The sequence below is a fragment of the Myxine glutinosa genome, chromosome 12 (genome assembly GCF_964187855.1).
Source record: "Myxine glutinosa chromosome 12, kmMyxGlut1.1, whole genome shotgun sequence".
NCBI classification, from domain to species: Eukaryota; Metazoa; Chordata; class Myxini; order Myxiniformes; family Myxinidae; genus Myxine; species Myxine glutinosa.
The window spans coordinates 42675626-42695389 of NC_136272.1; the positions used below are offsets into that span (position 1 = coordinate 42675626).

At 49.0% G+C, this 19764-nt stretch overlaps 1 protein-coding gene across 3 annotated transcripts in view; it reads right to left on the bottom strand.

Moving 5' to 3' along the window:
• LOC137437884 (plexin-B3) overlaps window positions 1-19764 on the bottom strand; it is a 143974-nt gene that overhangs the window by 82382 nt on the left and 41828 nt on the right. For 2 of the 3 annotated variants that reach the window (XR_013620986.1, XM_068132583.2), the window contains exon 2: window positions 270-828. Coding sequence is in view for 2 of the 3 variants with exons in the window: in XM_068132583.2 (XP_067988684.2) it covers window positions 270-828 (559 nt within the window). In the remaining variant the exon portion in view is untranslated. Of the gene's footprint in view, window positions 1-269; window positions 829-5366; window positions 5497-19764 lie in introns of those variants that run through there. The other variant, XM_078766310.1, reaches the window with a different exon arrangement.

The window sequence follows — 19764 nt, forward strand, 5'->3', positions numbered from 1 at the left end:
ACAATTCATCGAAAACATTTACCAGGTGTTGTTGCAAGTGAAAACGTGTGTCGGGTGATGGTTCAAATGACAACAGAACAAAAACATCAGAATCTTCTGCAAGTTAAGCAAGATGTCAGTCAAAGGAATTTAAACATGATGATGCAAGAAATTTAATGTAAACAAATATAAAATACTCGGTGCAAACAAAGATGGAGATTATATTGTTCAGTGGGAATTTTTTTGCAAGTTAAACTCTGGACATATAAACTCATCCTGCAATCCTTTACCTTGTCATTACAAAGAATCTTTGTGGACAATGGACCAGAATCTGTGTCCATCTTGGTTTTCCCAACCAACAAAAGGTTCTCCTTATTTGGCCCCCAATATGGCAGCACCACACTGGCATCATCAGCTACTGACTGGTACTCGCATAGCTGGTTTAGATCAGATCGTTGGAGGCGTGAGAGGTCTGAGGCGTACCGCACATGACAAATACCATCGTCCACAGACCAACATGAAACCAATTTCGTGGAGGACGCATCCAGGCTGAGGAGCTGGTTGTGGTTGTCACAGTGACCATTCACAGAGCCACCACCTTTGCACACCGTTTCATTGGCAACAGCCTTCAATGACGTGTTGAGGAGGAAGAGACGTCCAGTTGCAGCAACGTACAATACTTTGCTAGTGGAACTGAGTGGTGGAATGAGGTGCGAGAATGAGATTCCCTCTGGTGCGGTAAACTGTAGCCATTCTCTGGACGCTATGCAGATGGGTACCGTAATGGACACAGTGAGAAGGAAAGAGAGCAAGTACAAATTGGACAGCATGACGGTGGTGCCACAAAACCTGAGAGTGGGACAAGAAAATTAGATTGGTCAACAATGCTGCATTGTTTAATGTCTTTCATCAATATTTTCCTTCTACTTCATTTTCATCAAGGTATACTCTAAAGTAGGACACATGATCATATTTAGTCTCAAATGAATGAAATGTAGCACTTGATGAATTGTTTATGAACAGCACTGTACAGTTGGACCCTGACATTTGCGGGCCCAACATTCGCGGGTTTGCTTATTCGCGGTTGATAAATTGTGACCTGCTTCTACATTCGCGCCCGTGGCCCTGCGCCCTGCGCAATTGCGGTTTTTTGCTGGCGCAAAAAAAAAATTCCACAGGCTGCAAGCATAACAGTTCTAAAACACATCTTCCATCAGCCCAGAAAAAAGCAACTGGATATACGCAAAAAACATATCTTCCACGAGCCTCGAGTATGACCTTCTTCTGCATTTGCGGCCGTGTGCTTCACATTTTCACAGCTTTTAAGGGCACATTAAAATATTTTAGCCACGCTATAAGCAAGCTATGTGGCATGTCCCACCATCCGCACTACAAACATACCTTCACAGGATGTCCTACCATTCACACTGTAAACATAGCTTCGCGGGATGTCCCACTATTCATGCTGTAAACATCGTTTTGCGGGATGTCCCACTATTCACACTGTAAACATAGCTTCGCAAGATGTCCCACTATTCACACTGTAAACACAGCTTTGCGGGATGTCCCACTATTTACACTGTAAACATAGCTTCGCAAGATGTCCCACCATTCACACTGTAAACATAGCTTCATGGGATGTCCCACTATTCACACTGTAAACACAGCTTTGCGGGATGTCCCACTATTTACACTGTAAACATAGCTTCGCAAGATGTCCCACCATTCACACTGTAAACATAGTTTTGCGGGATGTCCCACTATTCACATTGTAAACATAGCTTTGTGGGAGATCCTACCATTCACACTGTAAACATAGCTTTGCGAGATATCCCACCATTCACACTGTAAACATAGTTTTGCGGGATATCCCACTATTCACACTGTAAACAGCTTCGTGGGATATCCTACCATTCACACTGTAAACATAGCTTTGCGGGATGTCCCACTATTCACACTGTAAACATAGCTTAGCAGGATGCCCCACTATTCACAGTGTAAACATTGCTATGCGGAATATCCTACCATTCACACTGCAAAAATAGCTCCGTGGGATATCCTACCATTCGCACTGTAAACATAGATTTGTAGCATATCCCACCACCTGTGTAACACGTTATGCCCCACGAGTTACATAATGAAAACACTCCACTGCATCTACTAGTGCAATTAGGTACCCTCTTTCCCCTATTGAAACAATGCCCAGCATTTGTGGATTTTCCTCGACATTCGCAGGATTTTCCACAAATTATGAACCGCTGAGAGCCTACCCACACTTTTCCAATTGAAACAATGCTCCCACATTTGTGGATTCAACATTCACGACATTTTCCAGGAACGTATCCCTCGTGAATGTCGGGGTCCGACTATACAATGTACAGCACAAATTTTGCAAATGCACAAATTTGCAAAAACAAATGGTTGTACATGGGAAGATATGTTTTCAAATATTAAATTACCAGCAACTACGACAGCTGCCAATTAAGGTGAAGTTAGCGTTTGATGTTTCATCTATTGCAAGGTCTTTCCATACACCAGATATTCTCCAAAAGGAAGGAGAGGCATCACGCGACTAAAATATGCAAGTAGTAAGACCCAACATTGTTTTCATCACAGCCTTGAGTGCAACATTGGCTGTGGTGAGGCATGTGTCTATCTTAGTTTCTTAACTTCTGCATCTGACAAAGAAAATAAAGACTTATTTAAAATACAGGCTGGAACTTACACAAAGCAGAGATCCGGAAGGTCAAGGATGCTGTCAACTCTGGACCCCGATACCTCACTTGATACCTCACTTGGCACAAAATGGACCTAGTGTCTCAAAATATCTTACTGCGAGATTTTAATTGGTATCACGTATGTATTTTTAAACCCAATCAACAAAATAAGTGCATTTATCAAAGCATCAAGTCATCCAACAAGTACTGTTTCATTCACTTCAAACATATTGCACACAGGCATAATGGCGCTGAAATGGAGTGTCCATCTCGTAAAGCAGGTCCACACAAATTTATTTTGATCAGGAAACCAATGGCAGCATCGGATACGTTTACGCAAAGTGGGAAAATCAATGATCCCTCAAACATCTCCAACTGAACGGTGTAGTCAGTACAAGTCCCAGCATGTTAAAGTATCACCCCTCTCACAGCACATCTTTCGACAGTGGTATATACTTTTCTTATCAGGAAAATAAAAATAAAATAACTCCTGAAAACCAAAGGTTAAATAAAATAAATCATTTCCACACTGTCAGGGTAGTATGTGTTGAGAGACCGAAAACATTTCTAAGTTGGCTGTTTGAAGTTTCCCTTTGATCACTCATGGCTCCTGATGTTACGATATTGGCTACAAGTGATGAATCCCTGATGGTTTGTCCATCATTTACTCATGTCCATGCAAACAATGAAAAAATATACAGCAATAACCGAATGTACTTGTCATGCATGTGATATGTAATCTAATAACTCGCCAACTCTTCATGAGCCACTGTGGGGATCTTTCACGTCCAGAAACCATTGCTGGCGGATGAATTCCATGGCTTAATGTCCTTCTAAGGGACGGCACACACGTCGATGTCGATGCCTTGATGCCTCGCCCTGCATGCGAAACAGCAGCTTGACAGTTTATAGCCAGGATATATGGACAGCTCAGAGGTGATTGCGCATAGTATACATCTATGGTCTAGGCTATCTTTCCAGCCCCAGTCACACTTAACAAAAAGTAGCAAATCTAGTCCAAATAAAATGCGCTTTGCACACCGGTTATTTCCTCGTGGCTTAAGCTACATGTGCCGACATTGCAAGCAAATCAATATTTATCCACTCTCCTGACTGCTTCATTTGTTTGAAGCTAATGTTTAAAAATTATGAGTGGGAGAATTCATTATTTGAATTAGTTGATGCTTATGGTAAATCGCCACCTTAAATGGCTGCTTCCCAATTGCAAAGAATGGTACTCATAATGCCAGGCAATGTTTACCGACAAATCTAAATTATCTTTGACAGGCAAAGTAATCCAACATCGCACACGACATAAATTCAACATTCCGTTGCTCCTGCACAACACAACAAGGATTGAAGATTCTTAAGGAATAACAAGGACTATTTGTATATTTGTACAATGTGGAACGTTTACGAGAGCCATGGAACGCTTTGCGCAGTTGGCGTGTGGCTTTAGAAGCCGGCTTTAAAATACTTTATCCATAATTGGTCTTGTTCCATAACGAAAGGAGATGTAAATCTTTACGTGATTCTCTGAAGCAGGAGACCTTTATTTGACCAAGTACTGTATTGCCATTTCTGGCTGCAAGTGAGAGAAGTGGATAAACATGCCGGGCTGCATCATTTTGATTTAAACGGGGCATTGCCATCCCATGCAGTGCAGGATGGCCTAGAGGTACGTGCGCACCCACCTCTAATCTGTCTAGCCATATGGCAGAAATAGTTGGTGGACGTTAAAGATCCCACAGTGTCCTTCACAAAGAGTAGACGAGTTATCGACGACACCATGGCCAAATTACAAATTTCTGCTCTGACTACTTAGTCGAGCATCAGCCTGGCCAGCAGAGTCGTGAAAGGACTTGGGCCAAAAACCTCCGGCCAACCCCACGAGAACGTGGAAATAATTGTGACCATTAACTAAGGAGAAAGAAGAAGATTGCCAAAGTCTGCAGTAAATTGTGAAAGGTAAGATGATATCATTCTCTTTCAAAATATCAGGTCTGAAGGCCTGGGCGACATGCTCAAGTGGTTCTACAGTGGACAACAGAAACAACAGCAAAATTTAGGTTGCATATTGACCAAAAAGTATTACTACCATACTTAATACATACAACTGATGGTGGTAGTAGTAGTAAACACAAGCAAAACACAGCAAGAATAAGAAGGTTAAAAACTGCGGGGGGGGGGGGGGGGAGAGAGAGGGAGAGAGGGAGAGAGGGAGAGAGGGAGAGAGATATCCCCTTAACTACTCAGCACAATAATCTGGAAAGGAAGGGGTGGGTTTGGCAGGGTCAATGAGGGTGGAATAGATGATGAGTATGAATAAAGGACAACCTAAGGTGGTGAATATCTCTCTTGAAGCCATGGAGGGAAGGATGGGTGTGAAGAGACTGAGGAAGTTAGATCCCCAGGTGAGGAAAAAAAAAAGAGGGACAAATGAGTGGAGACTGGATTTTGGGAGTTTCACTAGTGGTGCGTACATCAGAGGTGAGGATCAGTGAGCCTGGATATTGGCAGTTTCACCAGAAGTGGGTTTATTGTAGAACGCATGAACCTTGCAGACAAACCTGGGGCATCAGGGGGGTTGGAAGAAGGGAAGGGGACAGAGCCAAGGAAAGGGAAGAGGGTGCAAGACCAGAAAGGAGGTAAGAGAAAACAGAGACTGACCTTTGTCACTAAGGATTCAAGTGATTTTATGGGCCGTGGTTTCCATGGCATCAATAAATGCAACGTGGGAGGCAGGGGCACCAGCCAAAAGGGGAGAGCAGTACTCCATTGAGCTGCAGATGGAGGCCTTCTACTAGATGATAAATGTTCAGATTTACTAAGGTAAGACTTTGCATGATGGAGGATGCCCAGTCGATGGCTGGCTTTGGCAGCCAACTTAGATATGTGGTTTTCCTTCTGAACTTCTTCAAGAGGTTTGTTAAGGAAGTAGATGAGAGGGTTCACCAGTCGATCCTTTGGGAGAGACAGAATGAGAGTGTGAGATTTGTCAGAATAGAAAGACACATTCAACGTGTTGTAGCAGCTCATTATTTGATCAAGGACTGCAGAGAGGGAAGAAGCTGCTGCCTGCCTTTCTGAATGATGCAAGGGTAGAGGGTGGAGCCATCAGCAAATATAATTTCCTAGAGTATAGGAAAGATCATTAATGAAGATGAGGAATATGACTGGAGCCACGATGCTGCCTTTGGGAACTTCAATCCTTGAAGAGTTGAGAGGATCCTTTTGAGAGCCACACGTGTGCCACGAGTGTCGAGAAAGTCAGTAGGCCATGTGTGGAGGTGGCCTTGGATACCATAGGCAGAGAGTTAGGAGAACAAGGCGGAGTGCCAGACTTCGTCAATTTGCTCGATATATATCCAGAGAGACAGCCCTGCTCTCTTTTCCGAGAGTTGGAGTCTCCATCCATTGATGGGAGTGTAGCAGCAGCATGTCAATGGTGAAGTGACCGGGCCTAAATCCAAACTGATGGTCTGATATCAGGCCATTGGAGAAAAGGAAGGATTTGATGTCAACTATGATGATGGATTCCATGGCTCTGCTTATAATTGGAAGTAAGCTAATAGGCCTGTAGTTAAGGGAATCTGTTTTGCACAAACATTGTGTATTGCAGGATTTTGGCAGACTTCCACAAAGATAGAAGGTGACATAAAGTAAATGATATGACGAACAGAGCAGAAAGAAGATGTGCAAGAGTTGCAGAGCAGCTTTTTAAGACAAAAGTGCTGATGCAATTCAAGCCTGTTGCAGAATCAGAGTCGATGGTTGCCAGAAACTTCTCCAGGTTGCAAGAAACTCAGACCATCGGTTTGGATTTTGGCCCGGTCACTTCACCATTGACATGCTGCTGCTACACTCCCATCAATGGATGGAGACTCCAACTCTCGGAAAATAGATCAGGGCTGTCTCTCTGGATATATATTGAGCAAATTGACGAATTCTCAGATTCTCAGGTTAGAAAGACACAGTGCCCATTAGCAATTGTGTATGAGAGGGTAGGATAGGTACGGAGAGTGAGGAGACACAGTGTGAAAGAAACAGAAACAGGGAACATTTCCATTTTCATAGATATCAGCGTTTCAATCACCAGGCAGATTTGCTCTGCTCTTATAGAGCGATTACTACATTTCTCATGTCAGCTTTAGCTCTTCAATTAATTAAAAATCATCCAAAAAAGATAACCGAAAGGAATCGTCAAACTCGCTATAGACAGTTATAATGGCATCGAATATATCAATATATTGATAATTATCAATGTGATGTGATGTTATTAAATGGTGGATACAATGTTGAATTTCTTGTTCTGTTTAAAGCAGAGGCTGAAGGAAGAACTGAATAGCAAAGGATGGAAGACTTGCTTACCAATAAAAAGTGATGAAAAAGAAAATGAAAAGAAGAACATAAGAGTGAGAGGGAATGAGGGAGGCAAGCGGAAGAGCTGAAGAGGTTGATAGGGCAAGAAGGTGAGGATGTAGAAAGTGAAATGGAAAATGGAGGAAGAAAAGGTTACTCAAAGAACAAGTGAAGATCAATCACACGTATGAACCAGGAGAACAATGTGATGGTAGTGATGACAGTTATAGGTGACAAGGTGATACGAATTAGGAAGAGCAAGCATGACAGCCAGCACACGGAATGAATTGTTAGGGTTCAGAAAAGGTTTATTTACAGTATAAAAACAAGAAAGAGCAATCAGAGATTGCAAACCCTCACCAGGATGTATTTTCAGTGGTTTTTAATGCTTTTGTATTAAAACAAATATGGCGACCGAACCACCTGACCGAAGACGTCATCATTATTTTTTTTCTAAACTAATTTATTCCTAGATTATGCTCAAGAAATTTCATCTTGATCGGATGAGGTTTTGTACTTGCCGAATTATGACATCATAATGGAGGCACCTATGACATCATCATTAACATATTTTATTCCCCATGGAGAGTTTTTTTTACAATGAGCCATGTCTCAATTTTTTCTATTCAGCGTTTTCGGAGATATAGAGGTGCAAAGTTTTTCGGTTTTTCCAAGATGGCGGCCAAACCACGTCACCTATGATGTCTTAATTATCATTAAAAAATTCTGCAGGTGGTGTTGCACCTATGGTGAAAATTTCCTGTCAATCTGACCAATGGTTGCTGCAGAGAAAATCATATTTATTCTGTGCGACAAACAGACAAACAGATAAACAGATGAAAAATCGGTCAGAGACCGAGGACTTGCCGGAATCTACTTTTCTTATTATGTTTTTTCTAAACTAATTTATTCCTAGATTATGCTCAAGAAATTTCATCTTGATCGGATGAAGTTTTGTACTTGTCGAATTATGACGTCAAAATGGAGGCACCTATGACATCATCATTAACATATTTTATTCCCCATGGAGAGTTCTTTACAATGAGCCATGTCTCAATGTTTTTCTATTCAGCACTTTCGGAGATATAGAAGTACAAAGTTTTTCAGTTTTTCCAAGATGGCGGCCGAACCACGTGACCGATGATGTCATCATTATTTTTTTCTCCACCAGTTTATGCCGACATGGCGCTCAAGAAATTGCATCTTGATTGGATGAAGTTTTGTACTTGTCGAATTATGACGTCATAATGGAGGCACCTATGATATCATCATTAACATATTATATTGCCCATGGAGGGTTCTTTACAATGAGCCATGTCTCAATTTTTTCTATTCAGCACTTTCGGAGATATAGAGGTGCAAAGTTTTTCGGTTTTTCCAAGATGGCGGCCGAACCACGTGACCGATGACCTCATCATTATTATTTTTTCTCCACCAGTTTATGCCGACATTGCGCTCAAGAAATTGCATCTTGATTGGATGAAGTTTTGTACTTGTCGAATTATGACGTCATAATGGAGGTACCTTTGACATCATCATTAACATATTATATTGCCCATGGAGAGTTCTTTACAATGAGCCATGTCTCAATTTTTTTTCTATTCAGCACTTTCAGAGATATAGAGGTGCAAAGTTTTTCGGTTTTTCCAAGATGGCGGCTGAACCACGTGACCGATGATGTCATCATTATTTTTTTCTCCACCAGTTTATGCCGACATTGCGCTCAAGAAATTGCATCTTGATTGGATGAAGTTTTGTACTTGTCGAATTATGACGTTGTAGTGCGGTGCTATGCGCACGTCTCGTCTTGCCAATAAAGGAAGCAACAACGGATGTAATCAAAAGCGTCTTTATTCCAAGGATCAAACTATAGCACTGCCGTGCTCAGGGCTGTGAGCCCCGTGGTTATCCCGAGGCCACGCCTACCCCTCGGGCGTGGCCGACACCCTCCTGGTGCGCGGAATGATGTCATCGCGCCAGCGAGCCATCGTGTCCGCCACACACGCCCCCACAGAATACCCGCGCACCTGAAGGGTCAGTTTGCGGGGCAAATGGATGACCCAGCCGAAGCGACCGCTGGCGGCGTCTGGGATGCCGTGATGCCACCGGCTGCCCCTGGGATGGGTGCGGGACCGGGGGGCGGCGTGCCGACGGGGTTGGGCGGTGCCGGGGGTCCGCCCACCGTGGGCCGCCCCGACGCGGGGGCTGAGCCACTGACGGGGGGTGGTCCACGTCGAGGTGGGCCGGTTTGAGGCGGTCCACGGACATGCGGTCAGGAGTACCGCCGATGTCCAGGGTGAAGTGCTTTGCCCCGGTCTCCAGCACGTGGAAGGGCCCGTCGTACGGGGGCCGCAGCGGTGTCCGGTGGGCGTCGTGTCGGACGAACACGTACTCCGCCGTGCGAAGCTCCGGGGCGACGTGCGTTGGCGGGCGCCCGTGTTGCGCCGTCGGCATCGGGGCGAACCTCTGGGCGGTCTCCTGCAGCGCGGAGCGCTGCTGCGCCGCGGACCATGGTGCCGTGGAGTCGGGGAGGAACTCGCCCGGCACCCGCAGTGGTTGTCCGAAGACCAACTCCGCCGCGGATGCACACAGGTCGTCCTTGGGCGCCGTCCGGAGGCCCAGCAGGACCCAGGGGAGCCTGTCGACCCAGCCGCCGTCACGGAGGGTGGCCCAGAGCGCGGCCTTTAGGGAGCGGTGGAAACGCTCGCACAGGCCATTGGCCTGGGAATGATAGGCCGTGGTACGGTGCAGCTGGACACCGAGCCCCCACGCGACCGCTCCCCAAAGCTCTGAGGTGAACTGGGGGCCGCGGTCGGACGAGATGTCCGAGGAGGCACCGAACCGGGCAACCCAGGTGGCGATGAATGCCTGTGCGACGTCCGCCGCCGTCGTCGTCGCCAAAGTCACGGCCTCCGGGCACCGGGTGGTGCGGTCCACCATGGTGAGGACGTGGGTGAAACCCCACGAGGGGGGCAGAGGTCCCACCAAGTCCACGTGAACGTGGTCGAACCGACGTTCGGGCACCGTAAACGGGGCCAACGGGGCCTGGGTGTGGCGGTGCACCTTCGCGCGCTGGCACGCGAGGCACGTCCTGGTCCAATCGCGGACGACCTTCCGGAGGCCATGCCAGAAGAACTTGTCGGCGACCAGCCTCTGGGAGGCCTTCGTGCCCGGGTGGGACAGGCCGTGGATGGCGTCAAAAACCCGGCGCTAGCCCGCGGGCACGATGGGGCGAGGCCGCCCGAGGGAGACGTCGCACAAGAGGGCCGTGCCCGTGCCGTCGAACGGCACCTCGGTGACGCGGAGGCCCGTGACCGCGGTCCGCAAGGCCTGGACGTCGGGGTTGGTGGTCTGGTCCGCCGCCATCCTGGCATCGTCGATGCCGAGGTGGACCGCGTGGGCGACGGACCGGGAAAGGCAATCCGCCACCGGATGCGACGCCACCGGACGCGACGCGATGTGCCGGATGTCCGTTGTGTACTCATACACGGCCGAGAGGTGACGCTGCTGCCGGGCCGACCATGGCTCGGTGACCTTGGCCATCGCGAAGACCAGGGGCTTGTGGTCACTGAAGGCCGTGAACGAACGGCCCTCGAGCAGATGGCGAAAGTGCCTGACCGCCAGGTGAAGCCCGAGCAACTCGCGGTCGAAGGTACTGTACCGGCGTTCGTGCGGGCGAAGCTGCCGGCTGAAAAACGCTAGCGGTTGCCAAGCTCCACGCACCCATTGCTCGTGCACCGCGCTCACTGCGTAGTCCGACGCGTCGGTGGTGAGGGCGATCGGTGCATCGGGCGCCGGGTGCGCGAGCATGGTGGCGTTAACCAGGGCGAGCTTCGCCCCCGCGAACGCCGCGTCCATCTGCTCGGTCCAAACGACGTCACCTTTGCCCGGCTTCCCCCAGAGGGCCTCGTGCAGGGGGCGCAGGAGCTGGGCGATGCGGGGCAGGAAACGGTGGTAAAAGTTCACCATGCCCAGGAACTCCTGGAGCCCCCTGATCGTGCGGGGGCGCGGAAACCCCTTGACCGCCTCCACCTTTGCTGGTAAGGGGATGGCCCCGTGCCTGGTGATGCGGTGCCCCAAAAAGTCGATCTCGGCGATGCCGAACCGGCACTTGGCGGGGTTCACGATCAGGCCATGCTGGCCCAGGCGTTCGAAGAGCGTGCGGAGATGGCGGAGGTGCTCTTCACGGGACGCGCTTGCGACGAGGATGTCATCCAGGTAGACATAGACGAAATCCAGGTCGTGCAAGACGCTGTCCATCAGACGTTGGAACGCCTGAGCCGCATTCTTCAAACCGAAGGGCATCCGAAGGAACTCAAAGAGGCCGAATGGCGTAATGACGGCCGTCTTCGGGATGTCCTCTGGCCTGACGGGGACCTGGTGGTAGCCGCGTATGAGGTCCACCTTAGAGAAGCAGGACATGTTCGCCAACCGGGCGGAAAAGTCTTGTATGTGGGGGACCGGGTAACGGTCGGGGCTGGTGGCATCGTTGAGGCGGCGGTAGTCCCCGCACGGCCGCCATCCCCCACCAGGCTTCGGCACGATGTTTAGTGGCGACGCCCAAGCACTCTTGGACCGCCGCACGATTCCCAGCCGCTCCAGCGTAGCGAACTCCGCTCTCGCCACCGCGAGCTTCGTCGGTTCGAGGCGGCGTGCCCGGGCATAGACCGGTGGCCCGACGGTGGGTATGTGATGTTCCACACTGTGCTTTACGGCTACCGCCGAGAAGGTGGTCTGCGTGAGGGCCGGAAAACTGGCGAGGAGGCGGGTGAACTCATCCGCTGCCGGAAGCGTACAAACCAACCTCGCCGGGACCGAACCGCTCAGCAAGCTGCTTGGCGAGCCGCTCGGTGAGCCGCTCAGTGAGCCGCTCAACGAGCTGCTCAGCGCGCAAGCAAGCGAGCTGAACGTTTCGGCCTGGACGAGGCGTCTGTTCTTCACGTCTACCAACAACCCGTTTGCACAGAGGAAGTCCGCACCGAGCAATGCCATGGGCACGCTGGCGGTTATGAACGACCACTTGAAGTGTTGCCCTCCGAACCGCAGGGAGAGGCAGCGCTTCCCGAACGTGCGTATGGGTGTTCCGTTGGCTGCAAGCAAAGCGGGGCCCCGGCCCGCGGTTCGCTTGTCGGATGTAGAGGCAGGGATAACGCTCACCTGTGCACCTGTGTCGCATAGGAAGCGGCGCCCGGACAAGGTGTCCGTTATAAAAAGAAGGCTGCCGGAATGGCCGACGCTCAGGGCCGCTACTGAGCGCCGGCTTGGCAGTTTCCCGACTTGCCGAACGAGCACAGCGGGCGACAACTCCCCGCCTTGTGGCCAAACCTGGCGTGGAAATAGCACCAGGTTTGCGGCGAAGGCGGAGGCCGTGGTTTTCGTGGTGGTGGTGGGCGGGGCGTGGCGGTGGCCACGCGGTGTGCATCAGCCTCGGGAACCCCGAGGTGTGGTGCATCAGCATCAGCGTCAGCCCCGGGATCCGCGACGGCCGCACCGAAGCTCGCCCGCATGTCACACGCCGTGAAAAACTTGTCGGCCTCGACGGCCAGCGCGCGGGGTTCCTTTATCTTGGAACCGGCCAACGCGAGGTGTACCTGGGCCGGTAGCTGGCGTAAAAAGAGCGCTCGGAATAAAAAATCCGGTGCTTTGTCCCCCAGTAGCGACAGCATGTGGTCCATTCAGACCGATGGTGGCGTGTCGCCGAGGTCGGGAAGGTCCAGGAGACGGTCGGCCCGTTCGTCCTCTGTGAGGCCGAACGTGGCGATGAGGCGACGCTTGAGGGCCTCGTACCTGTGGTCGGCCGGTGGGTTTCGCAGGACGGACACGACTCGGGCGGCTGTGCCGGGCCCGAGGGGGGTGATGACGTGGAAATAGCGCGTCTCGTCCGCCGTTATGCCACGAAGCTGAAACTGGGCTTCGGCCTGCATGAACCATATCTCCGCCTGAACTTCCCAAAACTCAGGGAGTTTCACCGCTACCGCGTTGCTGCTTGTCATGGCGCGTTCTGTAGGTCAGCGTCGGCTGAACTAGTCGGAGGTTACCAATGTAGTGCGGTGCTATGCGCACGTCTCGTCTTGCCAATAAAGGAAGCAACAACGGATGTAATCAAAAGCGTCTTTATTCCAAGGATCAAACTATAGCACTGCTGTGCTCGGGGCTGTGAGCCCCGTGTATATCCCGAGGCCACGCCTACCCCTCGGGCGTGGCCGACACCCTCCTGGTGCGCGGAATGATGTCATCGCGCCAGCGAGCCATCGTGTCCGCCACAACGTCATAATGGAGGCCTTGGGCCTAGAGTTAAAAATTGGGCACAGTCTATTCAAGGGCAAGGCAAATATGTGTGCAAAGTATGGCGATGCTATGTGCAACGATGTAGACGTAGTACTGCGCACAAACAGACAGACAGACAAACAGTCTAGAAATCGGTCAGAGACCGAGGACTTGCCGGAATGTACTTTTTTTACAGGGGTGTTGGTTAGAAGGGAATCGGATAATGTTTGACAGTTATTAGTAAAAAAAACAATTTTTGACCTTGAGTTTGACCTTTCAAGGTCACTCAAGGTCAAAGGTCATGGTGCCAAATGAAATGTCGTATGTGACTTCCTATATGTCAGTAACAGTACGTGTATGCATATCTCTTGTACTTGTAGAGTTATAGTGGTTTGAAATATATTTTAAATGAAAACTCGACCCCCTGATTTCACGTTCTGGGTCAAATATGTGTGTAAAGTATGGCGATGCTATGTGCAACGATGTAGACGTAGTACTGCGCACAAACAGACAGACAGACAAACCAACCAACCAACATACTTGCCGGAATTTTTACTGGCAAGTAACAAACCAACCAACAAACATACTTGCCGGAATCTATTCCTGCAAGTAACAAACAGACAAACGGACTCAAATGCAATACCCTCTCCTCTGGTGAGGGTAACTAGAACGACACTCGGTAGAGAGCATACCTCCGCCTGCTTGGCCATATCAATTAATGGTGCAGAATCACTTAAAAAATTAAATAATTCGCATATCCGAATCCCTATTCAGATCTTCACCAAAATCGAATCGATTCTTCCTTGTCACACATACAACTTGTCCACCAAGTTTCGTCCAAATGCATGCATAACCTTTTGAGATATCCCGCAATGTATAGTGTTTGGCCCGATCTCCCAATGGTGAAGAATCACTTTAAAATTCTAGTAGCCGGATCCAGATCTTCACCAAAATCTAATCATTTCGTCCTTGTGACATACGCTACATCTCTGCCAAATTTCGTCCAAATCTGTCCACAATTTTTTGAGGTATTTTGTTCACAAACAAACAAACAAAAATTTTCGGACTTCCTCTGAGGTCATAGTCAACGTGTGGCTCTGAATGGATTTCTCTCATCTCCCCTTCCTGTTGAGGCTGGAGTTCCTCAAGGCAGTGTTCTGAGCCCGTTGCTTTTTCTGGTCTTCATCAATGATCTCCCCGACTCTCTTGTTACGGATTCGTCACTTCCGTTGTGGTGGTTTTCACCCACTTGACATATTTCTGATTCCATGTACTATTATTGTTTTCAAAAGGTTTATTGTCCATGAACTGTTTTCAAAAGGTAAAAAAGTTAATGTTAAAAGAAACAGGAAACCGGATCGGGAACCGGACGACGAAGAGGAAGAAGAGGAGAGAAAGAGGGTGGAGCGAGTGAGTCGGACAAGAAGGAGCCGAGCTACTTGCAGTCTGGAGCGAACGTTGGCGAGCAAGAGTCACGAGTGAACTTTTGGGTTCCCGGGAAAGGGATCCCTGCGACAGAGGTGTCATCGCTGTGACCGAGCAACATGCAGGTCCGGTTTTTGGTGGTGGATTCCGAGGAGAATTATCGCCGGGCCGTTACGTCTCAAGAGCGGGTCGTCGGCCATTTTGACTCGCGCGCTTCACGCGTCGAGCAAGGTCTTTGCTTCGTCAACCGTTTTCACCGCTTTCAGACGTATCTGCTGTGTGTGTGTGCACCGTGGCTTTTGAAGATTAATTTGCGGTTCGCCGACTGTGAGCCGTGAAAGTCCATACCCGAGGGTGTGATTTCCCAGTCGCCTTGATGGCGCCTTTGTGCAGCTTTTGGGCTGTGTGACTGTACTTGCAATCCGCACGGTATTCTGGTCTCGATTGGACATCATTCTGGCGATCGCTGGAGCGAATCATCTTTGGGCTTGAAGCCGGGAATAAGAGACATTGGGGATGTTCTTGTTTCACTCACTTGGAGCACAGTGAGTTATATATTACCAAACTGATGGTACCATCATAGGACATATTGATTGTACTTTTGATTACTATTATTGTTGTACTGTTATTCTTGTGTGATCTTAATACAATATTTGTTTGTGAGTAACAATTGGGGTGGCTTCTCCATTGATCTTTGACATACAGAATAACACATTTTCTGCAGTGACTCCTCTCGGGGCTCGAAGGTACACCGTGACCAGGGGGTCGGGTCGGAGCACGTAACACTCTGGTAAATCCTCTCTATCTCTTTGCTGATGATTCCACTCTCTGCCGCTCCATTCCTCATCCTTCAGATCAGCAGTCTGCAGTCCCCTCACTCTCTGCAGACCTGGACAAAATCACAGACTGGTCAAACAAGTGGAACATGTCTTTCAATCCTGACAAATCGCACACTTTCACAATGTCTCTCCGAACGGACCGACTGGAAAACCCTCCCATCTACTTTCTCAACAATCCTCTCCAAGAAGTTCTGTCGCTCAAGCTTTTGGGTCTCACTATCTGCCATGATCTTTCTTGGGAAAACCACATTTCCAAGCTGGCCTCCAAAGCCAGTCGCCGACTGAGCATCCTCCGTCGTGCGAAGTCCTTGGCACACCTGAGGTCCTCACCACATACAAGGCTTTCATCCGCAGCTCAATGGAATACTGTTCTCCCCTCTGGGCTGGTGCTCCTGCCTCACACCTAGTTCGGCTTCACGCTGTTGAATCCAAAGCTTTCAGAACCATTGGAATCTCCCACGATGAAGCTAACTCCGAGGGCCTTTCACTCACTCACCACAGGCAGGTAGGTGATCTTTCTGTCTTATACCGACTCCTATCCGGCCTTGCTCCCCCAGCTCTATCTGTGCTCTGTCCCCCAAATATTCCAACAGGTCACGCAAGATCTGCCAGCAACCCTCTTATAGTGAAACTGCCAAAATCAAGACTCTCTGCTCACCTTCACTCTTTCATTCCCCTTTTCTCCAACCTCTGGAACAAACTCCCTCACTCTCTTCAATCCCACTCCTCCCTCCAGGTCTTTAAAACAGCTGTTCACCACCATCTCTTATCCAAAATCCCCCATCACCATCCCTCATCCAAAACCTTGATCTTTTCTACCCCCGTTAATTCACCCCAGATCCACTTTTTTGAAATACCAACTTCTTTCCTGGAAGTCCTCGCAGTGTCCATGTGTTTTATACCTCTCCCCCCACCCCCTTCCCTTCCCATGCCTCCTTCCCCCAAGCCCTCTCCCTCTCACAGATCTCCCGATGTCCCTGTTTTCTGCTGTTGTACTTGTGTGCTTCCCTCTCTCTCCCCATCTTGTCTCCCGCTCGCGTTTTATTGTATGTTTTGTATGTCCGTTTGTTTTGTGATTAATGTTAGCTCTTACACGAGCCTCGATCTTGTATACAAAAAACCCCCCCAAAAAAAAAAAAAAAACCCGGACAAACAGGCAGGGGTGAAAACGTAAGCTCCATCCACCTTTGGTGGCAGATGTAACAACTGTAAACATGGCTTGAGATTTTGTGCTGCGATGGAGGGAGTTTTGGATGGTAGGATAGCTCGAGGTATGTGCACTCACCTTTGAGCTGTGTTCAAATGTCGACCTATCTATATAAACTGTCATCCTGGTATTTTGCATGCAGGGCGTGGCATCAATGTGTGAGCATGCCGTCCCTCGGATGGATGTTAAGCCGGGTGTCCCTTCTGCGTACCATTAGTTTATTGACGTTAAACACCCCACAGTATCTGTGACGAGGAAATAACTTACAAATTCAAAAATCAGTCGAGTATCCTGCATCAGAGTGGCGACACGGATTCTCTGCTCCACGATTCTACCACTTGCTAAGAGATTGCTTCATCAGAACTGACATTCTACAAAGAGCAGAAGTGTTTTTTTATGAATAAAAAAGAGCAAAGAGCAGAAGTTATCAGTCATACACGACATTGTATCAGAACAAGTAGCACTCCTCAGTGAAGATGAAGTCTGCATAGGGAGCAAGGCAAAGGCCTCAGCATGGCTTTTGGGCTAATAGAACCATGTAGACCTGAGGACCCCTTTGAGATCCCCAATTCAACTTTTTGGCTTTGTTCCCCCAGTGTGTGTGTGTGTGTGTGTGTGTGTGTGTGTGTGTGTGTGTGTGTGTGTGTGTGTGTGCGTGTGGGCGTGCGTGCACAGATGCATGCATGCATGGGCTTTGGTCTCACCCAAGAAATACAGGAAAAACTAGAAAGCATCTCAAAATGCAAAGCCCATCCGTGTCTGCTTTGAAAAAATTGTACAATTTAGCAATTAGCCTTGGCCATGTTCTCATAATAAAGGTTTGTTGAACACACACACACACACACACACACACACACGTAAACACTTATACACAAAGGTGGATACATTGAGACCTGGGAGAGGCTCCGTTCCACCTTCTGAAACCCGTATAATGAGACAGCAACAAACCACTCTCGCGTGCACACACACACACACACACACACACACACACACGGCGGGGGGGGGGGGGGGGAAGGTGGGGGTGGGACACACACACACACGGGGGAGTGGATCACACACACATACGGGGGAGTGGGTCACACATACACATACACACACACACACACACAAGGATTTGATTTGGATTGTTTTCTTTCATATACAGGGTGTCCACAAATTACTGTTCCTAATTCAAACCGGAATAATTTTGTTCCGGTTCCTGGTGCCTTCATGTATGACGCTGTCCGAGCAGTTCCTCCACCCAGCTCATCAAAGCTAAGTTTCCCGGGCCAGATCCATTGTGTTTTACTGTTTCATTTTCATTCCTGAGTTGCTGGTCATGTTTACGTCCAATTTCCCATCTCAAACCATACCTACTTGTGTTGAAATGTCGAATTAGTGTCCGGTCCACTCACCCAGGGCTCAGATAGTCGGAAAGTTGCTTTTGTCTCTGCTTTGATCCAACACAATTACTTTTGCTTCTCTCCCAAGTATTGTCATTTCGGATCTCTCAGCTTGATTCCTTCCTCCCCCCCCCCCCACCCCCCTCCAAAAAACTATCAAAAACTCTTCTTCACTCCAAGAACAAAATTACAAAATTACTTACTCACCTCAGGCAGGTTGGTGGTCTTTCCGTCTTCTACCGACTCCTCTCCGGCCTTCCTCCCCCAGCTCTCTCTGGGCTCTGTCCCCCAAATATTCCTGCAGGTCGCACAAGATCTGCCTGCAACCCTCTTATGGTTAAACTGCCAAAATCAAGACTCTCTGCTCACCTTCACTCCTTCATTCCTCTTTTCTCCCGCCTCTGGAACAAACTCCCTCACTCTCTTCAATCCCACTCCACCCTCCAGGTCTTTAAAACGGCTGTTCACCACCATCTCTTATCTTCCCCCATCCAAAACCTTGATCTTTTCTACCCCCGCTAATTTCACCCCAATTCCACTTTTTTGAGGTGACTTTTGTCTTCTTTCCTGGAAGTCCTTGGTGTCCTTGCGTTTTATACCTATCCTGCCTCCCCCCAGGCCCTCTGCCTCCCACACATCTCCCGATGTCCCTGCCCTCAAATGTTGTGTTTGTGTGCTTCCTCCCCTTCTTGTGGACCGCTCCCATTTTTATATACTTTGTTTACTTATTTGTTTGATTTGTTTGTTTGATAAATGTTAGCTCTTTCACGAGCCTAGACTCTGTATACAAAAAAAAAAAAAAAAAAAAAAAAAAAAAACTTGAGCGAAGTCGATCTCACGCAACCACAAAGACCCAAACTTATCACCGAAAGCAAAGTTGAAAGATGGCAAAAAGTTCCCTTTTGTGGTTTGTTTTCAACGTATCCAATCACGTGACTTGTCGCGATTGGTGCACTAACCGGAAGTTGCGTAGTTCCGCGGGCGCCCATATCAAATTTTGAGGTCAAAAATCTTGTTTTGCACCTTTGACTATAAATCCCGACCCCTGGGGCATGTGCAGTTCCTCCTTCATTCTCTATCCCTTCTCTTTTTCAAGATACCGAAACTGAATATTCATTCAATGAAACATTTCTTCCTTTAAAAGCTCTTTATTGTGGTGCTGCGCACACACTACTCGATTGCCAGAGAGGTAGGCCACAACACGTTGGTACAACAAAGAGTCTTTATTCAAAGCTCGCACTTCAGCACTGGGCGGGCTCGAGCTTAGAGCCCGCATATATGTCCCGAGGCCACGCCTTGCCCCCGGGCGTGGCCGATCGGCCGATAGGCAGGGCATGCATTACAGTTCCCCGCCTGGACGTTCGCGCCACCTGCTGGTGCGCTGAATTCTTGTCCCTTGTGTCCGCCACATGCGCCCCCCCAGAATTCCCGCGCACCTGAAGGGTGAGTTTGCGGGGAAGCCGGATGACCTGGCCGAAACGCCCCCTGGCGATGCGTGCAGGGCTGGGGGGTAGCGGGACGGCGGGGCTGGGGGTGCCGGGGGTCTGACCGCCGGGGGGCGGCCTCGACGCGGAGGCAGAGCTGCT